The sequence below is a fragment of the Camellia sinensis genome, chromosome 3 (assembly GCF_055761805.1).
Source record: "Camellia sinensis isolate YWXY chromosome 3, ASM5576180v1, whole genome shotgun sequence".
Classification (NCBI taxonomy): Eukaryota; Viridiplantae; Streptophyta; class Magnoliopsida; order Ericales; family Theaceae; genus Camellia; species Camellia sinensis.
This window is the reverse complement of record NC_138963.1, coordinates 181223767-181249274: the sequence shown is the minus strand read 5'-3', so window position 1 is coordinate 181249274 and position 25508 is coordinate 181223767. Positions and strand designations below refer to the sequence as shown.

At 36.2% G+C, this 25508-nt stretch overlaps 1 protein-coding gene and 1 pseudogene across 1 annotated transcript; both read left to right on the top strand.

The window, feature by feature from the left end:
• Window positions 1-430: 430 nt before the first annotated feature.
• Window positions 431-1032, top strand: LOC114287931 (MDIS1-interacting receptor like kinase 2 pseudogene; annotated as a pseudogene).
• Window positions 1033-20411: 19379 nt separating this feature from the next.
• LOC114287925 (uncharacterized) lies at window positions 20412-24600 on the top strand. The gene is made up of 2 exons (XM_028231380.2): window positions 20412-23353; window positions 23522-24600. Exons 1-2 carry the CDS (start codon window positions 20554-20556, stop codon window positions 23821-23823), a joined length of 3102 nt encoding a protein of 1033 aa, XP_028087181.2. The 5' UTR covers window positions 20412-20553; the 3' UTR covers window positions 23824-24600.
• The last annotated feature ends 908 nt before the right edge of the window (window positions 24601-25508 follow it).

Below are 25508 nucleotides of genomic sequence, written 5' to 3'. Positions count from 1 at the left end.
CACCCAACCCCCGAAAGAAGATTTGTTATCGATATCAATATTCAATGGAAGAGCAATGTACAATGACATTGTACAAGCTACCAATGATTTCGATGCCGCATATTGCATTGGAAAAGGAGGATATGGAACTGTCTACAAAGCGAAGTTACCATCAACGAATATAGTAGCTGTGAAGAAACTTCATCCGTTATCCGAGAGGGCTGATAGGAAAGATTTCTTAAATGAGGTAAGGACATTGACAGAAATTAAGCATTGAAACATAGTGAAGCTTTTTGGGTATTGTTCACATGCTCGGCATTCTTTTCTAGTTTATGAGTACCTCAAAAGAGGTAGTTTGGCTACAATTTTTAACAAAGACGAAGAAACTAAAGAATTGGATTGGCCTAAGAGGGTGAATATTATTAAGGGTGTGGCAAGCGCTTTGTCATACATGCACCATGATTGCACACTGCCCATTGTTCACCGAGACATTTCTAGCAACAATGTTCTGATTGATGAGGAGTACAAGGCTCGTGTTTCAGACTTTGGCATTGCCAAGCTTTTGAAGCTAGATTCCTCTAACTGGAGTGCATTTGCAGGCACATACAGATATGTTGCACCAGGTAAACAAAGTTTTATGCTCTCCTAAATTGACATAGAATCTGAAGCATAACAAAACAAGTGCATTACCATGTCTCTCTTTTTTTGTAGAGCTTGCTTGCACGATGAAGGTAACTGAAAAGTGTGATGTTTATAGCTTTGGTGTGTTGGCACTGAAAGTGATCGAAGGAAAGCATCCGGGAGACTTCATCATGTCCCTGTTGACCCCAGCTGTTGAGAGCATACAACTAAAGGATGTGTTGGACCAACGCCTTTCACTTCCCTCCCCTGAAGTTGATGAGGTAGTGAAATGTAAAATTGGCAATCGCATGTTTGCATGTCAATCCACAATCTAGGCCAACCATGCACATTGTTTCTCAATTGTTATCCACTTGAAAAATTCCGTAGAGCATCACCTATGTGCATAGAATTGCTGCCCATGAAAATGCATAGAATTGATCCCTTTCTATTCTGCATATTTTTTCGTGCACTAATTTTGTGCACTTAGCAAAACTCGAGCCTTGAAGACAGTGCAAAGGTATTTTGTTTAGTAAGGATATGCTAGATATTAGATAAAACCCAATCTTCTCTATTACCTACTGAAATATACTTTTCATATAGGGATTTTTATTGCAAGAATAAATACTGAAGAGTGAAAATCAATTAAAAGAGAGATGTACCCTCGGGGCTTTTGTGTGCCATGTGTGTATGGTAGTAACCGAACCACACACGTATGGTGTGGCTTCTCTCTTCATTGTCATCTTATTTATTTATTTATTTTGTGTTGCCTTTATTTTTTTTTTTCTTGAATATATACCTACCTTGTAGCACCAAAAATTGCGGGCTTCTTTTATATTGATTTGAAAGAGCAACGTTGCTGGTATAAATTACCAAAATGGTTCAAATTTGATGTTGGTGGTGATGAGTTTGTGGCTGTGATTCGGGGTTTGATGGTGATTTGAGATTTGGTGAATAGGGAGTGAGGTGGTGGTTGGCGGGGAAGGGGGCGGTGGTTTATGATGGAAGCTGTAAAAGAGAGGGGAGAGAGAGATTAACATAGGAAGAGTGCATGACAAGCTTGATTCACTTTTTCTATTACAAATAACATCATAAATTTCATCAAATGATGTACTACAAATTTGTCATTATAAATTTAAATCTCTGTTTTTATTTGTTTTTGTTTTGTTTTGGATTGTGAATCTAAATCTCAGTTTAGTAAATCAATTTTAACAAATTGCATTTAATATAAAGCTTGAAGATTGTAATGAGATTAGTAGAAACAGCTATAGTAATACACAAGTATTCTTATATCATCTTTTAAAAGGAAATTGGATATTCTTCCATTTCCATTTATAAGGGATTTGAAAATTTTGGATACCATTTATTCAACAAGTATAAATTATGGAAAACACTATGGTACACACCTAAGTATGTATCATATGCATCTTATAACTTAAGAAGAAAATAGTATAACTTTTTACTTTTTGAGTCATAACTAAAAAAATAAAAGAAAAATGTTATAACTAAACACAACATTAGGCATAATTAAAAAATTCATGAGTCATAACTAAAATAATGTCATAACTAAAGACAAAAATTAGTTATAACTAAAGAAAAAAATGTCATATCTCGGGGGGCTCTTCAAAAATAGTTCCATGTAGAATTTTATATGGCATTTAGGTCAAAGAAGTTGGCAAACATTTGGGAGATATGGAAATTGATTATTCTCATTTATGTAGCTATATCTGATTTAGTATACGTGTTTTTATTTTGTTGGAATATTTGTCTTTTGAGCAACTATGACACCCATATGTCCGCTTATTTATGGTAATTTACCACCACCACCACCACCTCCACTATTTTACATCCACATTATTGAGGGTGTAGCTATGGCAACTGATTGTGATTTGCATACTATTTTACATCTATATTATTTGACGACTTGGAAAGTCATCATGTTTTGCATGGAGTCATGCTCTTCCAACCTTTTCCAATACAGAGCTGCCCCTCTTCAAACTTGTCTTGAAGTTGTCACAGGGTGGGGTGGCGGAAGATTACAGAAGAGTTGGGTAAGGACAGATACCCCAACAGGTTGTGGAAGTGTATGATGATACATCTTATACATAACTGATGTTAGCAGTTAAAATGCGATTAATTTACATCTACACTATTGAGGAAAAATAAATTTCATTCCACATGGCAAACAACCTTGGACATGGATTGGACAACACAACAATAGTTGTATACTTAAATCCTTAATAGCAGGAAACTCCTAGCTCCTGTTTCTGCCCTTGCTCCCACTCCTGCTCTCAATCTGAAACTTTTTATTCATGTAATATATATATATATATATATTTATGCCCAAACTCCCATAATCAGGTGTTGTTTTTAGGGATAACCATTGGTTCAGTGGTTATAGTCTTGGCCAAATAATCTTGAGGTTATGGGTTCTACTCTGAGGACAAATTGTACATTTATGCCGAAGGTTTCTTATGTACCCAATTTAATCCCTCCAAACACCCATTAATGGGCATTAATTGGTCATTTTTTAAAATCTATATTTATGTTACTATGATGAGATTCCACTTCAGAATGCTATTGAACTTTTATTTTTTTTATTCTTCATCTTTTTAAAGCTTGTAAAATACTTGGATTGAGGTGGCCTTCAGCACGAGAAAGACTTGTTGTTCGAAATAGAATGTTGCATAAATATTGGGATTTGAAAGGGAGATAGGTTAACACAACCGGGGGTGCGTTCACAACCCTGCTCTGTACCAGGTTTGTGTTACTCTCTCAAACCATTTATCATCCAATTTGGTTGTCTTCAAGGGGAGAGGGACAGTACCTGGTAGACTAGGTTGAATCCCATCAGTAAATGGGGACACTTATCTCTATAGCTGTTTTCTGGATCTTAGTTGATGATCAATTATTAATTAAGATTGTATTTTGTCTATTCTTATATAAGCTTTATTACATTTCTGGAAATTTTAATTGATATCATAAGTGTAAGGGAATCCCTTATGTGTTGTCTTCTACATCTTAATAAATCAGGAATTATTATTGAAAAAACTAGAAATCCCCTAGATGTTGATTTGTGATTATGTATCAATTTTAAGCAGTATATAACAATTCCAATCAAACAATCAAGACAAATCGACACAACTATTTTACGTGGAAAAACCACAATTGAACACCTCTAATTGTGATAAAAAAACTACGGGCAAAAGCCACAAAACAATCCACTAAAAAGACATAAAGGAATTACACAAGTATACTCTCAATTACCTAGCGAAACCACGCCCGAATTGAACCAACCCCTATGTGCCTCTTCCAACCCCATCTTCACCTCGGAATTGTCTTGACAATGAGCCACTCCAGAATCCACCAAAGCTTCAGGCTCGAATTCTTTAGAATCCACCGAAGAACAACTCTCTCTTTTGTGTAGAACAAACAAATAATCCTTTGATGTATACTCTTTAAACCATGAGTTGAATACTCAATCAAAACATCAAAGAAAACTAGCAAAATATCCCCAAATATAAATCCTAGAACCCAAGAAGAAGATCTGGAGAAGTAATCCTAGATTTGGAGCAACTTGCGAATTTTTAGAATCTGAAATCGCGAGGTCCGCTCGAGCGTGGGAATTGACGCTGTGTTCTAAACCAAGATGTACGCTCGAGCGGGGATTTCGACGCTCGAGCGTGAAAACACGGATCACAGTATTTTGCAGACACGCATACTTCTGGAAATCACCATTCTCCGCTCGAGCGAGGGAATGGACGCTCGAGCAGGGAGGCAACTTTGAATGCATTTTTGCATTTTGCTTTGGGGGCGCTGCCCCTCGACCCCGTCGTGGCACTGCCCCGGACCCGTCATAATTAGCGAAATGGCAATCTTGAAAGAATTAACATCACAAAACTTCTCTGCAAGGCACAATTCGGGTTGGATTCCCGTCTAAAACTCATATCCTCACTGAAATACAAGAGCGAATAAAGTTACAACTGAAAGGAGTTTTGTCAAACGGGATTGCCAAGAATAAAAACCTAACAATCTCCCCCTTTGGCAATGCCATGACAAAACACACCTAACAAATAAAATCCAAAACACCCCAACCCATAACAACCAACAAAAGCCAACTTCTTTCTCAAGGTCATGATCTGCAAAACAGTTATTAGTGCCACAATCTCCAAAACAACTATTAGTCCCACAAAAGTATATGAAAAAGCAATAAACATATGGCTAGATTATCTTGAAGCATGAGATGGAAAACATGAACAGATGCGACTTGGAGATATTAAGAACATGTAAACATGAAAACTAAGACACATGCACCTAACAACATTTCTCCCCCTTTTTGTCATGAATTGACAAAGAAAGCTCAATCAACTAAAGCAAGATCAGAAACCACACAAGTAATGATAAGATTATGTAAATATCAGGAGCATGCAAGAAGGAAATAATAAAGACGCAGTGCAAAGCATCATGCAAACCAACTAAAGCCAATCTCCCTTTCACTCAAAGCAACCACAAACACTGTACAAAAAACAATGAACCAGAGGAAATCGACAAAAATAATATGGTGGAGCAAGCAGGAAATCTCAGATTCGTACCTTAGAACACACAAGGCTATCCAAGAAGCACAATTACTTGAAAACACAATGTGCACAGCCTCTAGAAAATTCCTCATAAAAGAAAGTGATGCATTATGTGAAAAGCATAGATCCAATGAGAAAAGTGTGTGTGTGACTCTTGGAGTTCGACAAACTCAGGATTCAAATCCTAGTAGTGATCTGATAGCTGGACCTCTGACAAGAGAATCTAAGCACAACTACGGAAAGTCAAATCACTAGGAATCAAGGGGTATTTGGTGAGTAAAGGCGGAGGCTCCCCCTCAATCAATGAATCCTGTATTTTTTTCTTTTTTTTTTTACATTGTTTTCTTTTCTTTCTTTTGCACATCCTTTTTTTTTTCTTTCTTTTGCACATTTTTTTCTTTCTTTTGCACACTCATTGGCGGCTGACACACTCAAGAGTATGGAAACCGAGCCAGAGAAGCATGGATATAATAAGGATGGCCTGGTTGGTGACTCTGAGGTAGCCTTTTCCTCATGCCTGGACTACAAAGAATAGGGGGGAAAGCCGTGGAGATGCAAAAAGATGAAAGATGGTTAAGAGACTCAACATCACCCATGATATGCTAGTATAGGTCAATTCCTCTAGAAACACAAAAGATCAATGACAGAAGTCCATAGAGAAAAAATAATCGCTAAGGCGGAAGACTCCAAAATTTGCTAATCCAAGAGTGTGTACAGAATGAGACATACTAATGAAAGAACACACACTCCAAAATGAGTAACGACCGCAGAAAGCACACACATATTAACATGTAATGGATATTCTTATCAATTCCAATATGCACCAAGGACCACTCAAAAATTTCAAGCTTGCAAAACCATACTAAGAAAATCTTTTTGGATTTTTTTTTGAACAAAGTAATATAGAAAACGAACTGCACACATTAAATGATAGTACACATTAAATGACCCAAAAAAACACACAGAAACCTAAAATCTAAAATGAGTAAACAAATTAGCACAAGTAAAGTTTTCTCACCCAAATCACTTTAGTATGAAGAAAGTTGTGAGAATTGTGGTACTTGGGTGGCGTCTTGATGTTGTGGTTCCTTTTCCCTGCAATGGGAACCCATCTCAACTTGGTTTCCAACTTCCTATTTTTAGGTCGAGGCAAATACACTCTCCCATGCAACTTATAACAATAAGGGCGAATATGACCATGCATACCACAATGATGACAAATAAAAACACGGTGTACATGGTGCACCTTCTTTTCTTTTACCTTACCAACTCTAGGAAGTTTGGGAAGTCCATCCTTATGTTGAATTTTTTGTTCTCCCTTTCCTTGAGTTCTTGTATCATGAGATGTAGATGCACTCTATTTTTGCTCTTTGTTATCACCAAAGCCAATGCAACTCTTGTCAGAACAAATTTATTGAGACCTAATGATATTGTCCAAAGTCTTTGATCCTCTGTTCCAAAGACCAATGGTAGCCATAACACACTTGAGTTCTTCCTCTTTCTTGATCATTAGTTCTTCCAAAGCAACTTGAAACATCTCGAGAGTTTCAATTTTTTCTTCATATGTTGCATAGATTTGCTGTAGCTCATTCCTCTCTGTCTCACAAGTCAAGAGTTTTGCACAAAAAGCTTGTCGATCATTAGCTATCTTGATGGCATCAATCCTAGCCTCGGAAATCTCCTCCTTTAGTTTGACATTCTCACTTTCACATGCTTTGAGTTTCATAGTGAGTTTGTCATTCAATTTGGATAACTTAAGAGATTCCTTATACAACTTTTCATAAGCTTGCTCAAGCTCTTCACCATCACTTCCCGAGGATTCATCATCAGTGGCATTCTCAACCGGGCTCTTCGGATCCTCTGTTCGTCCTTCAGTTTCGGAAGCCGCCATGAAAGCAAGGAATTGTTTATGTCCCTCTTTGCCTTGATCTTCGTTGTCACTTTCATCTTCATCAGATTCTGATTCATCATCCCAAGTGATGGCGAGGGCTTCCTTCTTCTTCAAACGAGTGGGGCATTCTGAAACAAAGTGGCCAAATCCTTGGCATTCATAGCATTGGACTCTTTCAGAGTTCCTTTGTATCTTTCCTTTCTCTTTCTTGGCTATAGAATTAATTTTGAGTTTATCTTTGCCTTTAGATTTATGAGTATGAGTAGATTCCAAAAGATTAGGATTCTTTTTCAAAAAAGATTTTTTAAATTGTTTAACAAAAGCAGCTGTAATCTTGGAATCTATCTCACAATCCTCATCAGAATCCTTTCCAACTCTATGAGCATTACTAAAAGCAATAGCATCTTTTTGTTTCTTTTTGAAATTCTTATGTGCTTCATAAGTTTGGAGATTTTCAACCAAGTGATCCAGCTTGAGGTTGTCAACATCTTGAGCCTCCTCAATAGCCGTAACTTTTGGTTGGAACCGATCGGGCAAGGATCTCAAAATTTTTCCCACAACTTTGGATTATGGCATTTTTTCACCTAAATTGAAGTTGGAATTTACAATGTCACTCAACTTCGCATAAAATTCATCAAAGGTCTCACTATTTTTCATTGAAAGGTTTTCGAAACTAGACGTGAGCCTTTGAAGTTTTGAGCGTTTAACAGAAGGAGTGCCCTCATGAATAGTTTGTAAGATATCCCAAGCTTCTTTTGCGACTTCACAATTGCAAATACCACTAAACTCTTCAGGTGTGACAGCGCAAAAGAGAGAATTGATAGCTTTACTATTCCACCTACTATTTTGGTTATAGCGATCCCAGTTGTCCTTTTACTGTTCTGTTGTATTCCGGACTTGGTTCCGTGGAGTTGGTAGTTGTATCTATCTTGTTGTCGTTCTTTAATTCCATTTGTTTGAGTTATAGGATATGTTGGGCTTGTTTCGAACAGGTGGGTTGAACCTTGGTCTGAAATCTTGTTGCCAGGTTTTTGGTCGTTCCGCTTGAGCGGGCCTTGTTACGCTCGAGCGGAGATTGCACGCTCCCAGTTTTTCGTGTCCCTGCAAAACTTCTGCAGGTGTGATTTTTATGCTCGAGTGGGTTTCTTTACGCTCGAGCGGGTGCCGTGGCGCTCAAGCGGGTAGTACTTTTTGGTGTAAGTTTTAGGAGGGGAGAATCTACGCTCGAGCGGACTGGTTTTTGCGCTCGAGCGGATGTACTTTATTCTTGTGTCTTGGCGCTCGAGCGGGCCTTCTTGAGCTCAAGCATACATAGTTTTTTGTTCTTGACGCTCGAGCGTTGTGTTCTCCGCTCGAGCGGGAATGTCGTATATTAGTTGGCAGCTGGACATTTTAAAATCACTTTTTACATTCTCTCTCTCTCTCTTACTTTCTAAAAAGCTATTTTGAGAGCTCCTCTCTCTAGAAACTCCCTTCTCTCCAGGGTTTGATCTAGTTAGACTGTCTCTCTATCCTCCGGCCTTTGTAAAAAGTGTGTTGATCGTCAAGGGCTTCGTGTTGATCCGAGAATCATAGTGTTTGGAGCATTTTCACTTTCTTCTCCTTCTCCGTTTGAGCTCTAACTTCGAGGTAGGGATATCCTACTCCTTCTCATGAGTTTTGTCTTTGAATTTTAGTATTTTGATGAGTTGGGGGTTATTGGGTAATTTTGAGAAAGTTTGGGCCTTTGTGTAATTTTACAAAAGTTGGGGTTTTGTTCATACAAACTTATATGCATGTTTGGAATAGGGAAATGGGTTCAATGTTGGTTTATTGGTGAAAATGGAACCTTAGGGTTGTGATGTTAATTATGAGAAATGCTCTAATTACATTGATAAATTAATTGGTATAATTAATTTGAAGAAAAGAAGAATTAAATTGAGAACGTTGAAATGTTGATTATATATCCATTTGGTGCATTTATCTTTAGTATAGAAATAACTGCTTTGGGCTATCGGTGGATGATAGTCTTGATTGTTGTAGGCAATGCATGATGACTAGGAAAACTAAAACTAATCAATTGAGTAAGCCATTGAATATGGTAGTTGGTACAATACAGCACTCAAATGTGTATTGATTGATTAAATTTGTATATGATAATTGTTTATATACATTGTATGGTGTGGGAGGAGAAAGGGGCTGCACTCCATGGTTTATTGGAAGAAAGGGGCTAAACCTCTAAACCAAATCTTGTGACAATGATACAGCACTACAATGTGTATCAGGCTGCGAATTAGAAGTGTTTTCTTGTGACAGTGATACAGCACTACAATGTGTATCAGGCTGCGAATTAGAAGTGTTTGTTTTGATTTGATATAGCACTAAAATGTATATCGTTATCAATTGTGAAGTATATAAGTGTTCTAGTTATGTTGATACAACACCAAAATGTGTATCGCTCGTATAGTATGGAAGTGACTTATGTGTTATTGGTACAACATCAAAATGTGTATCCACCATGAATTTCGAAAATGTTTTAAGATGAGTTTTATTCTCATCAAGTTATTTGGCTAAGTTTTGTGCCTTGTTTTCAAAATCAAAGTTGAAAAGAAATGAGAAATGAAGTGTAACATGGACTTAATGTCATGAAATTGAAATGTGATATATGTGGATGTATCTGTGTTGACCATCTATCAACTGCTAATCTTTTAGTCATTGTTCATGGCTGGTTTAGTGTATTTCTACTGGGCTGTGGCTCACCCTTTATGAGACATCATTTTCAGGTACAGGTAGCATGCCACCTCCAAGGACATAGCTTGGGAGGCTAGAGGCAGACAAACTGCTTTGTTATTTTTTTTTTCTTTTGATGTATTACATGTAAATTCAAGCCAAGGGCTTAATATGTATTGAGTTAGCACTCTTCTTTTTGTAACCAAGTGTTAACTTGGAAAGCTGTAAGCCCGTAGGGCATTTGCTTTTGTTGTTAACATGTAATACTTTTGTAAAGAACTACTCTGATGAATAAAAGAATAATTATCTTTATACTAATGCATGTCTAAATTGTTGGGTTTTAATGTTATTATTTTGAGGGCGTTACATTGGTAATCAATTGTGTCCCACTTATCAATTGGTTTGGGGAAAGTTACTCCATCAACGGTAATTGTTGGTTCGGTCCACCCATTCATGACAGATTGCCAAACTTTTTCATCTATAGATTTAAAAAACGATCTCATCCGAGCTTTCCAAAAAGAACAATTGGATCCGTCAAGTAGGGGTGGTCGAACCATAGAATTTCCCTCACGTATTGAATCCATTATCACAAAACAAACAAGATCTCGTTCTAAAAGAATTTAAAAAAAAAAAAAAAAAATTAAACGACCTGCTCTCATACCAATTGAAAAAACTAGAAATCCCCTAGATGTTGATTTGTGATTATGTATCAATTTTAAGCAGTATATAACAATCCCAATCAAACAATCAAGACAAATCGACACAGTGATTTTACGTGGAAAAACCACAATTGGACACCTCCAATTGTGATAAAAAAACCACGGGCAAAAGCCACAAAACAATCCACTAAAAAGACATAAAGGAATTACACAAGTATACTCTCAATTACCTAGCGAAACCATGCCCGAATTGAACCAACCCCTATGTGCCTCTTCCAACCTCGTCTTCACCTCGGAATTGTCTTGACAATGAGCCACTCCAGAATCCACCAAAGCTTCAGGCTCAAATTCTTTAGAATCCACCGAAGAACAACTCTCTCTTTTGTGTAGAACAAACAAATAATCCTTTGATGTATACTCTTTAAACCATGAGTTGAATACTCAATCAAAACATCAAAGAAAACTACCAAAATATCCCCAGATATAAACCCTAGAACCCAAGAAGAAGATCTGGAGAAGTAATCCTAGATTTGGAGCAACTTGCGAATTTATAGAATCTGAAATCGCGAGGTCCGCTCGAGCGTGGGAATTGACGCTTGCGCGGGGACATTATATGACGTGTTCCAAACCAGGATGTACGCTCGAGCGGGGATTTCGACGCTCGAGCGTGAAAACACGGATCACAGTATTTTTGCAGACACGCATACTTCTGGAAATCACCATTCTCCGCTCGAGCAGGGGAATGGACGCTCGAGCGGGGAGGCAACTTTGAATGCATTTTTGCATTTTGCTTTAGGGGCGTTGCCCCTCGACCCCGCCATGGCGGTGCCTTAGACCCGTCATAATCAGCGAAGTGACAATCTTGAAAGAATTAACATCACAAAACTTCTCTGCAAGGCACAATTCGGGTTGAATTCCCGTCTAAAACTCATATCCTCACTGAAATACAAGAGCGCATAAAGTTACAACTGAAAGGAGTTTTGTCAAACGGGATTGTCAAGAATAAAAACCTAACAATTATAATTAAGAAGTTAGAACATTTCTTGAGAGGGGACTTTTTTTACCTGTGAGTTATTATTTTTTATGACTTAAATTTTCAATCTTGTTTGCTTTTCTATCTTTTCTCTCCACTCTCTTCTTTGACATCCCCGATAAAAGATTCAGGAGTATATTTCTATGTTATACTATTGACTGTTTAATTGCATGTTTGTTTGTTTGTTATTTTTTGAAAACAATTTTAGATACAGGGATGAATACAGGGACAAGGATTACAGGAGGAGAAGTCGCAGCAGAAGCAGGGATAGATATGATCGTGACGGGCATCGAGGAAGGGAAAGAGATTATTGTCATCGATGCAGGAGCCGCAGTGGAAGTCCTGATTATGACAATCGCCGTGGGAGAGGCTGATATGATAATGAGAGGCGTAGTTGAAGCCGTTCATATGAAAGGTATTTAGCGTTCTCTCTCTCTCTCTCTCTCTCTCTCTCTCTCTCTCCATATTGCTCTTCATTGAATTGTGCTTTTGGACCTTTTATTTGATGCCATATGGATATTTTGAAGTGTCTCCGCTGCTCATCGTAGCCCCAGTCCTCGGAGGAGCCCCTCTCGTCACAAGACACCTCCATCTAAGGGTGGGAGTCCTGATCGACGCAATCACAAAGAATGCTCACGTACTCTAAAAAGTGTTTCTCTGTGTGGTAGACCTGCTGATTCTCGAAGCCCTTTTCGACATTCTGATGTTGATGTAAGTAGTATTCCTCATATCTAAGGTTGATTGCATTCAGACTTTTGTGGCTTAACTGGTAATTGGCATTTCTGTTATGTAGGAATAGGGAGTGATATAGTATGTTAGGTTTTATTTTTTGGCAATCCCGCTTGACAAAACTCCTTTCAGTTGTATTTATTTTCGCACTTTTATTTCAGTGAGGCTATGAGTGTTTTAGATGCGAATCCAACCCGAATTGTGCCTTTCAGAAAAGTTTATGATGCTAATGCATTCAAAATTGCCTGTCCGCTCGAGCGGACATACCCGCGCTCGAGCGGAGAATCCCTGGTTCCAGCAGTTTTGGTCGCCTGCAAAAGTACTGAGATATGTGATTTTGCGCTCGAGCGGGCTTTCTGGCGCTCGAGCGGACCTCTGTTATATCACGCGCATATTTTTGCTGAAGCCGCTCGAGCGGGCTGTTTGGCGCTCGAGCGGAGATCGCGGAACAGATTCTATAAATTCGCGTGTTGGGTCAGATTTTAGGATTACGACTCCAGATCTTCTTTTTGGTTTCTAGGGTTTATATCTGGGGATACTTTGTGAGTTTTCTTTGATATTTTTATTGAGTATTCAACTCATGGTTTAAAGAGAGTACATCAAAGGTTTGGTTTGTTATACACAAAAGAGAGAGTTGTTCTTCGGTGGATTCTGAAGAATTCGAGCCTGAAGCTTTGGTGGATTCCGGGGTGGCTCATCGTAAAGACAATTCGAGGTGAAGACGGGTTGGAATAGGCACATAGAGGTTGGTTCAATTAGGCGTGGATTCGCTAGGTAATTGAGAGTATACCTGTGTAATTCCTTTAAATCTTCTTAGTGGATTGTTTTGTGGCTGTTGCCCGTGGTTTTTTGATCACAGTTGGAGGTGTCCAATTGTGGTTTTTTCCACGTAAAATCGTTGTGTCTCTTTGTCTTGATTGTTTGATTGGGATTGTTATATTCTGCTTAAAATTGATACATAATCACAAATCAACATCTAGGGGATTTCTAGTTTTTTTTTTCATAGTATGTGACGAATCTTCAGCTCGTATTCTACTCGTCATACTGTGAGTAGTTGAAACTGCTCTGGGGGAGGACATCTTGAGATTTTCAATGTTATTATCAAATCATTGAATGCTAGAATTGATTGCTTAGGGCTGATATTTAAGGTTGACTATTTTGTTGTACTTGATGCATCCTTAAGGTTTGATGGTATTGTTGCACTCCAGTTTTCATGGGTTGGCTGCATTTTTAATCTTTCTTTGTTCTTCTACCTTGTTTTTAAATCAAATTTAATTTTGTTTGCATCTTTGTCTGGGAAAAGTTAATGTGGCTGACTTGCTGATGATGTAGCAGCTGTTGATGCTGTGTTTATTTTGTGGTTGGTCGATATCATTTCTTGTTGGTTGTGAAGTACGTTTGTTTTTACAAATTTTCTCTGATGATGTCATCATTGGTAAGGTTTAAAACTTGCATGCTACTGAAGTCCCATTGGACTCTTGACTTTTGACCTGACCGTCCTTTCTTTTGCTGACTTCAAATCTTGGGTCCGGAAGGCAGTGTTAGTAGCTGTGATGACTTAAAAGATGGTTGCTACCCACATGCCTTAAGATGTAGCTGATGCAGTTAAACTGCTGGACCAGATATACCGTAGTGCCGATTTTAATATGAACCTGCTTAAGCTGGGTATTGTAGCATGAGGTTGGACATGGTGACATAGTTACATACTCTTTACCGATGTTTGGTTAGACTTCCCCTCATTTATTCTTGGCTATTAGACTCTTACCAATTGATGTGGCATGTATCAATGTGTTTTGGTACATGCACTGGTGAATATGGTTTGAGCTGATACCAGTTGCATATTGTTACAGCACATGAGGTCGTGAATGTATATGTGAAGTGATAGCCGATATCTTCATACATCGGTTGTTGCTGCACTTCTTGCTGATAGCTTTTGAATCTGATCTTACCATTTTTTGCGTTAATGACTGATGCTTGGTTTGGTAGCTGTGGTGCTCCAGCAGCTGTGCTTTGTTTCATTGCCTTCCAGTACATCTTGCTGATGCTGAATTTTAAGTTTTGGTTTCTTAGTCCATTGCATTGCTCTTGAAGGTATTTTTTTTGCAGGCATCCAATATTTTGTCATCTTTGTTGCCTGTTTCATGCATATTTGGATTATGTATCTGTTTCTTTTTTAATTGCATTTTGTTGAATCTGATAACACTTCAATTTGTGCGGACGCTTTTTAGCTACGGCAATATTGTATCATTACAATAATGATAACTTATCCAATAAATATTCAGCAAGGCTCATGGTTCACTTTGTAGTGAAGGTTGAAATGTTGAAGTTTTTCACTGGGTCAAACCTTAACAACTCTCTGTAGCCATTGTTTTGTTGGCTTTCAGGCTAGTATTATGGTCTGTGCTTTCCTCTCATTTCACTTGGGTAATACTTGTTACAGGGGAAATCACCAAAAAATGTTTGTGTTTACCGGGGGAACTCCTATTAAGGCGGAGGGAAAGGGTTCTGACCATCAATGAGTGAATTTACCAAAATAGCTTTTTGGACTTCTACCAACCAGCTGTCTATTTGGCCGATCATCTATCAATATTTTGTAGTGCAAAATTAACTGTTCATCTCTGTTTTTGTTATTCTCTTAATACTGGTCCTTTGATTGCTGCTTGAGTAAAATATGCCAAGCCTCTTCTCAAATGAAAGGTTGCATTGATCACCAATACCAATCTCATCTCTCTTCACAGCTAAGATGAGGAGCAAAGCAGAAACAAGCCATTCAACAGGGTTGCAATTTCTTCTCTTTATTTCAAATTTTGTTTTCTTTTTGTTGTTTTTGTTCGCTTTTTATACTCTTGCTTTGCTATGATGCAATGTTATTTATTTTTATTAGCCAAATTTTTGTTTTTTCCGATTTATGTCATGTAAGTAATTTTCCAAGCCCATCAAATAAAAATTAAGGGGAAATTACCCATAGGTCCCATGGGAAACATGTGATCTCCATTTAATCCCATAACTTTTTCACTACACCCAAAAGTCCTTTCCTCTCTCTCTCTGCTTTTTGTTTCCCTTTCTCTCTCGTTTTTTTTTCTACATTTTTCTGTCACCGTGTTTGTCATGGAAGAGGACCACCGGTGATCATATCTTTCTCCATTGATCGGGGTTCATTGATAACCACCAAGCATTGAAATCAACTCCGACGAAGAAGATGATATATTTTCCGACGAAGAAGATGAATGGATCTACTTAGATCTGATATAGATCTACTCAGATCTACATCAGATCTGAGTAGATCTACACAGATTTGGTTAGACATCCGTCTTTCCCCTTCGATCTCTTTTTTTTTTTCTCTCTCTGCTATACACTTCTGTTTTTCTGTTCTAATGGAGAAAATTTTCGAATTCTGAACAAGCAGTTTTCGAGTTTTAGTTACAGCGGTGAAAACTGTAAAATTTTGCAGTTTCAAATTTTTTTTTTGGTGCTGGAATGAATCATGGTTTAAAACTGTAAAATTTTGCAGTTTTATAACATTCTTTAAAACTGTAAAATTTTACAGTTTCATAACATGTTTTTTAATTTTTTTTTTCTGGCAATATTCTAGACATTCCAGTGAGTCTCCGGCGACCGTTAAACGGAAGTCCGACGGTAGTAAGATGTGAACAGTGTCGATAAATTTAAAAAAAAAAAAAAGGATTTTTTGGTAACAATTAAAAATGTGTTGGACTAATTGGTGCAAGTATTTTGTTTTGGGATTAATTAGGTTTTGAACTTGTTACATGGGACTTATCAGTAAGTTCCCCAAAAATTAAAGCAGACCTATGAGATTTGTGTAATGTAAGACTCGTACTAAGTTTCTGTATGGCTTTAATATAGTTGTTGTGACAGGCAAAGCCCTATTGACTGTTTGAAACTTGAATTTGGTGAGATTTATGGAAAGAAACTAAAAAAAAAAATTAGCTTGTAGAAAATTTACATTTTCCTTCTATTTTGTTTTGCCCATCTTAATTATTATTATTATTATTATTATTATTATTATTATTATTATTATTATTATTATTATTATTATTATTATTATTATTATTATTATTATTATTATTTATTTTTTTATTTTTTCAAATTCAAGATTTAGACAGGCTGAAGTTTTTATAAAATTTGGGGACTTGAGTTGATCTGGTGAAATTTGAAGAATCCAAGTAAATTTTGGGTAAAGTTGGGGGTGAACTCTTTGAACTTTTTGTGTCCAAGATGGTAGTGGTGATTACAACGGGTTGGCATTGAAAAGTTGGCTAAAATTACAAGAAAATATTTTTAAAAATATTTTGCATCTTTTTGGATATTTGGTATGACAAATGTTTTTTTGTGATTAATGGAAAATAAGCTCATTTAGAAAGAAAATGTTTCATATTTTAAAAGATCTGCAAACTAAAGCTTTTTCACCATAACCGCCACCACAACCTCTATGATTCGACCATCACCAGTACTGCTATTACCATCCAGCCATCTCCATTACCAGACCATTATCACACCATCATCACTACTACTACCACCACAACCACACTAGTACTACCACTACTACAGTTATGGTACGTTAACAAGAAAATGTTATGGAAAATGTTTTTAGGGTGCAAAGTGCAGATTTAATGTGCTCTAAATCTTTTATTAAAATATTCATTATGTCAATGATATAATTTTTTTTTAATAAAAATTTTACACTAAAATTCTGTTTGTTTTGATGTAAAATGTTTTTGTCTAAAATATTTTATTATTTTTTGTTGTTTGGTTGAACAAGAAGTAAGAAATATTTTTGAAGAAAAATATTTTTGCATTATTTTTTCAAAAATAAATTACTTTTACAAATTTGTAAGTCAATTTTTATAAAGTTGACTTTCACTTATTACATTTTCAACATATTTAGCATTTTCAAATAAATATCTTAACTCACTAACAAGTCATAAATGATAATTTATTAAATTAAAATTTCTTATTTAGGAAATTAAATATTTTTTATTTCAAGTGTCAACCAAACGCTGAAAAACAAATTTTTTTTTTTTTTTATGTGTAAAATCAATTTACAAGAAAAATATTACCATGTTAATTTTTGAAGGACTCAATAATAGTAGTTGTGGAGGGAAAAAAATGAGCCCTAGCCTAAATCCAATTATGCTAGCCCAAGTCAAAAAGTGATAAATCCAAATCCATCCCATACAACCCACGAAGGACAACTAACAAGAACTTGGCATCCAATCAAGGTGTGTGAAGGGACAGACAAATATAAAAGATAATAATTTAGAAGGCAAATTTATAAAAATAAAAGAGAGGCGTAGGATTAAGTATCATCCAACGGTGACGAGTATAGAATATACAAGATTAAGACATAGGTTGGACTTAGTAAGAGACAGAGTTGTTCGATCAATTTAATCCTACGAACATAATGCTCGGCGAACTAGCAACTAACATTTAACATCATACAAGCCGTCCATGCACCAGAGATCTAATGATCAAGGACAAGGCACAATTGGCAAGTTGCCCAACCAAAGCCAGGTATGGGCAAAACCCTTCGATCCTTCGATCAAGACAAGATTCGATGAATGAGATTTAAGCCAGAATAACTATAAATGGGTAAGCTAACAAAGTACAAAGGAACGAGTAATGAATCCAATCTAAACTAATTAAGGTTGTGTAAAATACCGCCCAATAGACTTAAACTGCACCGATCTGCGCCAATTTGCACCGCTCTATTCGATAACCGCAAATTAAACTTTAAAATTTATAATCCATGTTCTAAATCGTTCTGCTCCACTATAGTTAATACATATATATTTTTTAACTTCTAATGAAATATTAAAGTAAAAAATAAGTGTGAAAAAGATTTAAGATGTGAAGTTTGTTATAAATTAATAGTTATATATATATATATATATGAAACATATTATGTAAAATTACTGTGTTGTATATATAAAAAATATTATGCAAATTAGTGTTATATATTATGCAAATATTTGATAATTGGTTAGAATATTTTTTAATTCGTCAATCCATCCAAAACCACCCAAACCGTGATTTGTCAATCTGTTAATCCGTCAATTTGCCATTTAATTTGTAATTTTACTTTCAAACCATTTGAACCGTACCACACACACTCCTGAACCCAATCATGCTCAATCTTAATAAATTTCTACTTCAAAAACATTTCCTTTCTTATATTTAAACGCTGTGGTTGAATAATGAATCATAAAACATGTCTCAATATAATCTTTTTAATTATAGTGGAAGTGGACAAACTGCCAGTGATAAAAGTTTGATGGCTTTTTTTGGGTGTTTATTTACTTTCTTATTGACTTATTTTATTTTTAGTGAATATTTTTTTTTTAAAAATTTAGAATTTTAAATTTTACTCAAAAAGAATAACTAATTTTTTTTTTTTTAAAAAAAAATCTAAAACAGACAAAAAAAAGCCAATAATAGTAACTATTTTGGCTTTTTATAATTTTTTTAATAAAAAATTTCATATATTTTTTTAACTTTTTAAATTTGTCTACACAAAATATACCTAAAAAGTAAGAAAATTTGATATAATATTGGAAAAAAAAATTACTTAAAAAAATTCGAAAAAAAGTGTGTTCTAAGTTATCTCAAATAGTCTCTAAACTTCCATTTCTTTTGTCTGGTGATAGTTTGGTTGCATTCGCTTTTTTTTCTTTTTTTTCTTTCTTTTTTGAACTAGTTCTGTTAATTATATTCCGAGATAGCTATGCCTTAGTAATCACATCAAAATGTCATTAAAATTTTCCCTGTTTCAAAAGAAGAGGAAAAAAGATCACATCAATTTTTTTTTCCCCTCTTTTTATAATTATATTGTTTGCTGATAAAAAAAAGAAGCTAAAAAACACCATCATTGTGGTACATTTGATAGGTCATTTATAAATTCATATAGTTATTTTCATTTACGAAACCTAATCAGATAGACTCGGTCTGGAAGTGACTTTTGGTCAGTCTTAATTTCATTTACGAAACCTAATCATATAGTTATTTTCATTACAGAAAATAATGTGTTGAGTTGGTCAATCCAAAATTTCCAGTCTCATATGGCACTTTTTCCTAGTAGTTTTACATGATTAAAAGTCATTGACTTGACTGGAGACTCCACTACACGAAGACCATTGCCCAAGTCTACACGCCATAAACAAAGACCATTGCCCAAATTTATACGCCAGAGTTAGTGTGCAATTTGGGCAGGTTCGATCAAATTGATAGCCTGGTTAACTTAACTCGAATTATGTTGAGAATTGTTCAAGTTTACTCCTGCACGACTCAAACAAATTTTCTAATATGTTCCATGTTTGTAGTTTTTGAGAATTTTTTTTCACCCTTTCTATTTTTAAAAAGTGCAATGAATTGGTTAAAGACAACTCAATGCACACCACAATAAATTATTTTGTGTTAAATTCGAGCAACCTGAGCTAGAGCTACAGTTTTGAAATAAACTCAGTGTTCAGGCTTGGATAAGGGAATTAATAAAGGTCGGACTCGAGCCAGACTAGAGCAAATCCATCTACACTTTGAACCGGGCTTGTACAAACCTTTAATCCGACAGATATCCCTAGTACAATGAAGAAAAACACTTTAACCAAAGTTCACATATAACAAAATACAAAATGCCCGATCTGCAATAGAACATTCATGTCTTGTACTAGCTGCTTTAACCATTAGCATTTATTCCTAGAAAGCATCAGAATCGAGTGGAGTTAAGTCCAGTCGAGCAGAATAAATGCCAATGGTTAAAGCAGCACTTCCCTAAAGCTAGTGATGGAATGGAAGAGAAGGAACGCTTTGTCTTCAGTAAATAGGAGCAATAGACTTGCCAAAACCGCTTAATGAAAAAAAGAAAAGAAAAAGAAGACGAATAAGAAAAAAAGAAACATATAACAAAGGGCTGCCCTCCTAACTCTAGAACGGGCTCTTGCGCTAAAAAATAACCCAAAACCTGTTTGTTTAGAGAATCAAACTGTTATTATCTGGTTTTTCTATTTTTAATTTTATGACTGATACAAATGGAAACTCTTAACATTCTACACAAAGACTGCTTTCAAAAAAATTCAAAATGCTATTGAGAAGAATTGAACCAGGAACCATGTGTAAACTATGCATGTACTGAAGCCACAAAGCTAAAACACTTCTTTTTTTTTTTGGGGTGAATAACTAAAACACTTCTTATTATTACATATGCTCTTCTTTTTACTAATTCTATTGTACATCTGAACAAAAAGACTTCCATTTTCAAAGTCCACTACGACAATAGACCAGTGGAAAAATGTGTATATAAATTAGAGCCTTGAACTACCCATTAGTTCATCAAAGGGAAAAACAATGGGACTGTTAGAGAAACAACTCTGCCTTGTTTCCTTAGTTCTGTTTGTTACACTCTTTTCTTCAACCATTAATGTTACTTCTGCTTCTGTTAAAGAAGCTAATGCTCTCATCACATGGAAAGCCACCCTGCAAAGCACAAACCATTCCCTGCTAACTTCATGGGTCCTTCCACCTCATGATAATATCTCAACAAGTGCCGCCCCATGCAGCTGGTTTGGAGTTACTTGCAGCGTCGATGGAAGCGTCGATAAGTTGAACCTCACAAATTCAAGTCTAAATGGTACGCTCGACAACTTTACATTTTCATCATTTCCCAGCCTTACATATATCGATCTCAGCATGAATAACCTCTTTGGTGTCATCCCACCTCTAATTGGCTCCCTCTCCAAACTCATCTATCTTGATTTGTCCATCAACCAGTTCTCGGAAAACATCCCACCAGAAATTGGCCTGTTAACAAATCTTGACACTCTCCACCTAGTCGAAAATCAATTAAATGGCTCAATTCCTCAAGAGATTGGCCAGTTAAAGTCTCTTACTGAGCTTGCTTTGTACACCAACAGTCTTTCTGGACCTATTCCTGCTTCTTTAGGAAATTTGAGAAACTTGGCTCGTCTATATCTCTATGAGAATGATCTTTCTGGTCCCATTCCTCCCGAAATGGGAAACCTTGTCAATCTTGTCGAGCTTTACATGGATACCAACAATTTCACTGGTCCCATCCCTTCCACTCTTGGAAAATTGAATAAGCTAACTGTGCTGCACTTGTACAACAATCACCTATCCGGTTCCATTCCACAAGAGATAGGAAAGCTGAAATCACTCCAGGACCTAAGCTTTGAAATCAACAATCTTACTGGCTCAATTCCAACATCTTTTGGTGATTTGAGCTCCCTAACACTCCTACATCTTTGGAATAATCAACTCTCTGGTTCAATTCCTAAAGAACTAGGAAATTTGAAGTTCCTCACCGGTTTGGAATTGAGTGAAAATCAACTCAGTGGTCCTATTCCTGCTTCATTAGGCAATTTGTCAACGTTAGAAATTCTTTTCCTTCGTTCCAACCAACTTTCCGGTCCCATTCCACTTGAATTTGGCAATTTGACAAACTTGCTTGTACTAGAAATGGATGACAACCAGTTTTCTGGCAATCTCCCAGAGCTTTGCCAAGGTGGTAAACTTGTAAACTTCACTGTGAACCACAACCAGCTCACAGGTACAATTCCCCAAAGTTTGAAAAACTGTTCAAGCTTAGCCAGAGCTCGCTTTGATGAAAACCAATTCATTGGAAATATATCCGAAGATTTGGGTGCTTCTCCAAACCTGGTCTTCATAGATTTGAGTTACAACAATTTTTCTGGTGAATTATCAGAAATTTGGGGAAGGTTTCCAAATTTGACACTCCTCAACTTAGCGAGGAACAACATCACTGGTAGCATTCCACCGAGGCTTGGAAATTCAATACAACTACATCGACTTGATCTGTCTTCAAATCGTTTAGTTGGGAAGATTCCAAAGGAATTTGGGAAGTTGACTTCTTTGGAGAAGTTGGTTTTATTTGATAACCAACTTTCAGGTAGTATACCTGAAGAACTAAAATCACTAACTGGGCTTTCATATCTTGATCTGTCCACAAATAGATTCAATGGGTCAATACCGGGTACTCTGGGCAACTATCTTAAGCTATTTTACTTGAATTTGAGCAACAACATGTTCAGCCAGAAAATTCCAATACAGATTGGTAAGTTATCTCAACTGACTGAGATGGATCTAAGTAGTAATAATCTCACAGGGGAAATACCATTGGAAATCACATATTTGCAGAGTTTGGAGAATTTAAACCTCTCCCACAATAATCTCTATGGTCTCATTCCAAAGGGTTTTGAAAATATGCATGGCTTGGCGTTTATTGATATATCATACAATCAGTTGCAAGGTTCTATTCCCATGAGCAGCGCCTTTATGAATGCATCAATAGAAGCACTGCAAGGGAACGAAGGTCTGTGTGGAAATGTCAAAGGCCTGCAGCCTTGCAAAATTCCTTCTGCATTGCCCAAACACACTCTAGCAAAGAGGACACTTGTTCTTTTAATCGTGCTCCCTCTTGGCGGAGCACTTTTACTTCTAGGTGCATTCACCGGACTTCTCATTATCTTCGATCCAAGAAAGAGAAGGTCACAAGTTGAAGAGGGTGACACCCAACCCCCAAATGAAGATCTGTTATCGATATCAATATTTGATGGAAGAGCAATGTACAATGACATTGTGAAAGCTACCAAGGATTTCGATGCCACATATTGTATTGGAAAGGGAGGATATGGAACTGTCTACAAGGCGAGGCTACCATCAGGTAATATAGTAGCTGTGAAGAAACTTTATCCATTATCCGAGAAGGCTGACAGGAAATGTTTTTTAAATGAGGTAAGAGCATTGACAGAAATTAGGCATCGAAATATAGTGAAGCTTTTCGGGTTCTGTTCGCATGCTCAACAGTCTTTTCTTGTTTATGAGTACGTTGAAAGGGGTAGCTTGGCTGCAATTTTAAACAGGGATGAAGAAGCTAAAGAATTGGATTGGCCCAAACGGGTCAATATTATTAAGGGTATTGCAAGCGCTTTGTCGTACATGCACCATGATTGCACACCGCCAATTGTTCACCGAGACATTTCTAGCAATAATGTTTTGATTGATGAGGAGTACGAGTCTCGTATTTCAGACTTTGGCACCGCTAAGCTTTTGAAGCTAGATTCCTCTAACTGGAGTGCACTTGCAGGCACATACGGATATGTTGCACCAGGTAAACACAGTTTTATGCTCTTGTAAATTGATGTAGAATCTAAAATGTAAGAAAACAAGTGCTTGATTGTGTGTGTGTGTGTGTGTGTGTGTGCATGTGTGTGTGTGTGTTTTTTTTTTCATTAATTTTTTTGTTTTTGTTTTTGTTTTTGTTTTTGTTTTTGTGTAGAGCTTGCTTACACAATGAAGGTAACTGAAAAGTGTGATGTTTATAGCTTTGGTGTGTTGGCATTGGAGGTGATCAACGGAAAGCATCCAGGAGACTTTATCACCTCTCTGTCAACCTCAGCTATCAAGAACATAGAGCTAAAGGATGTGTTGGACCAACGCCTTGCATCTCCTTACCCTGAAGTTGAGGAGGTAGTGATGTTTAGCGTAAAATTGGCCATTGCATGTTTGCATGTCAATCCACAATCTAGGCCAACCATGCACATTGTTTCTCAATTGTTATCCACCCAAAAAATTTCGTAGAGGCTCACCTATGTGCACAGAATTGCTGCCCATGAAAATGCACAGAATTGATCCCTTTCTATTTTGCATATTTTTCCGTGCACTAATTTTGTGCACTTAGCAAAACTCGAGCCTCAAAGATAGTTCAAAGCTATTATGGTTAGTAAGGATATGTTAGATATTAGATAAAACCCAATCCTCTCTATTACCTGTTGAAATATACTTTTCAAATATGGATTTTTATTGTAAGGATAAATACTGAAGAGTGAAAATAAAAAAAAAGAGAGATGTATGCTTGGAGCTTTTGTGTGCCATGTGTGTATGGTAGCAGCCGAACCACACACATATGATGTGGTTTCTCTCTTTATTGTCATCTTATTTATTTAATTTTGTGTTGCTTTTATTTTTATTTTTCTTGAATACAAGCCTACCTTGTAGCACCAAAAATTGTTGGCTTCTTTTATATTGATTTGAAAGAGCAATGTTGCTGGGATGCTTTTTTCTATTGAATAATTATGTATGAATTACTAAAATGGTTCAAATTGGATGTTGGTGGTGATGACTTTGTGGTGGTGATTCTGGGTTTGATGGTGATTTGAGATTTGGTGAATAAGGAAGGAGGCGGTAGTTTATGATAGAAGCTGTAAAAGAGAGGGGAGAGGGAGAGAGATTAACATGTTAGGAAGAGTCCATGACAAGCTTGATTCACTTTTTCTATTACAAATAACATCATAAATTTCATCGAATGATGTACTACAAATTTGTCATTATCAATCTAAATCTCTATTTTTATTTGTTTTTGTTTTGTTTTGGATGGTGAATCTAAATCGCAGTTTTAGTAAATGAATTTTGACAAATTGTATTTAAAAGAAAGTGATATATAAGCCCATTTTCTAGATTCATTTTTTAAACGCAATGATGTGTAAGTGATATGACTGGTTAATGATTAGAGAAGATATGAAGGAGAGTATTGCTTTTAATATCCTAATTGAATGCCACATCATTGGGCTTAAAAATTAAATTAAATTTTTTTTTTTATCTTGAATAGCAATGCTTTTAATATAAAGATTGGAGGTTGTAATGAGATTATTAGAAACAGCTATAGCAATACACAAGTATTCTTATATCATCTTTAAAATTAAATTTGATATTCTTCTTTTCCATTTATAAGGGATCTCAAAAATCTGAATACCAATTGTTCAACAAGTATAAACTGCCCATCTATAAAAACTGTAAATTTAATAATCTCAAGTCTTTTTAAAGTAGGGATAACCAAATGATAATTTCAAACATGTAGAGATTTATCACAAGAATATTATTTGATATTATCTGGCTATGAGGTTGAGATTCTGAACGTGGTTTGGACAAATTCATCCAAAGAGTCAAAACGACATCGTTGTCATAATAAATTGGTGAGCTTCTCTTGTAGCGTGGTTGTAATACCCCTGTTCCGTAATATGTTAATTGGACCTTAACATGATGTGATTATGTGTTTTGATATGATTTTTGTATGCCATTATGTGAATATATGCGACTTTGGAACTCTACTTGTTCACCGTAGGAATACCTGTTTGAATAATCTGCTCTGGAAATTAAATTGAGGGCCTTATCGGCTACAGAACCCGAAATTGATTACGCCACTGTGGTTGGCATAATTTCTAGAGCCTACGGTGAAATTTAATTGAAAAATTAATTCTGACCAGATT

What these genes read in the sequence shown, in the direction of transcription:
- LOC114287925 (XM_028231380.2), top strand. Translation starts at nt 20,554, where the DNA reads ATGGGACTGTTAGAGAAACAACTCTGCCTTGTTTCCTTAGTTCTGTTT. An exon ending in ATACGGATATGTTGCACCAG is followed by an intron (nt 23,354 to 23,521) that starts GTAAACACAGTT and finishes GTTTTTGTGTAG; the next exon opens with AGCTTGCTTACACAATGAAG.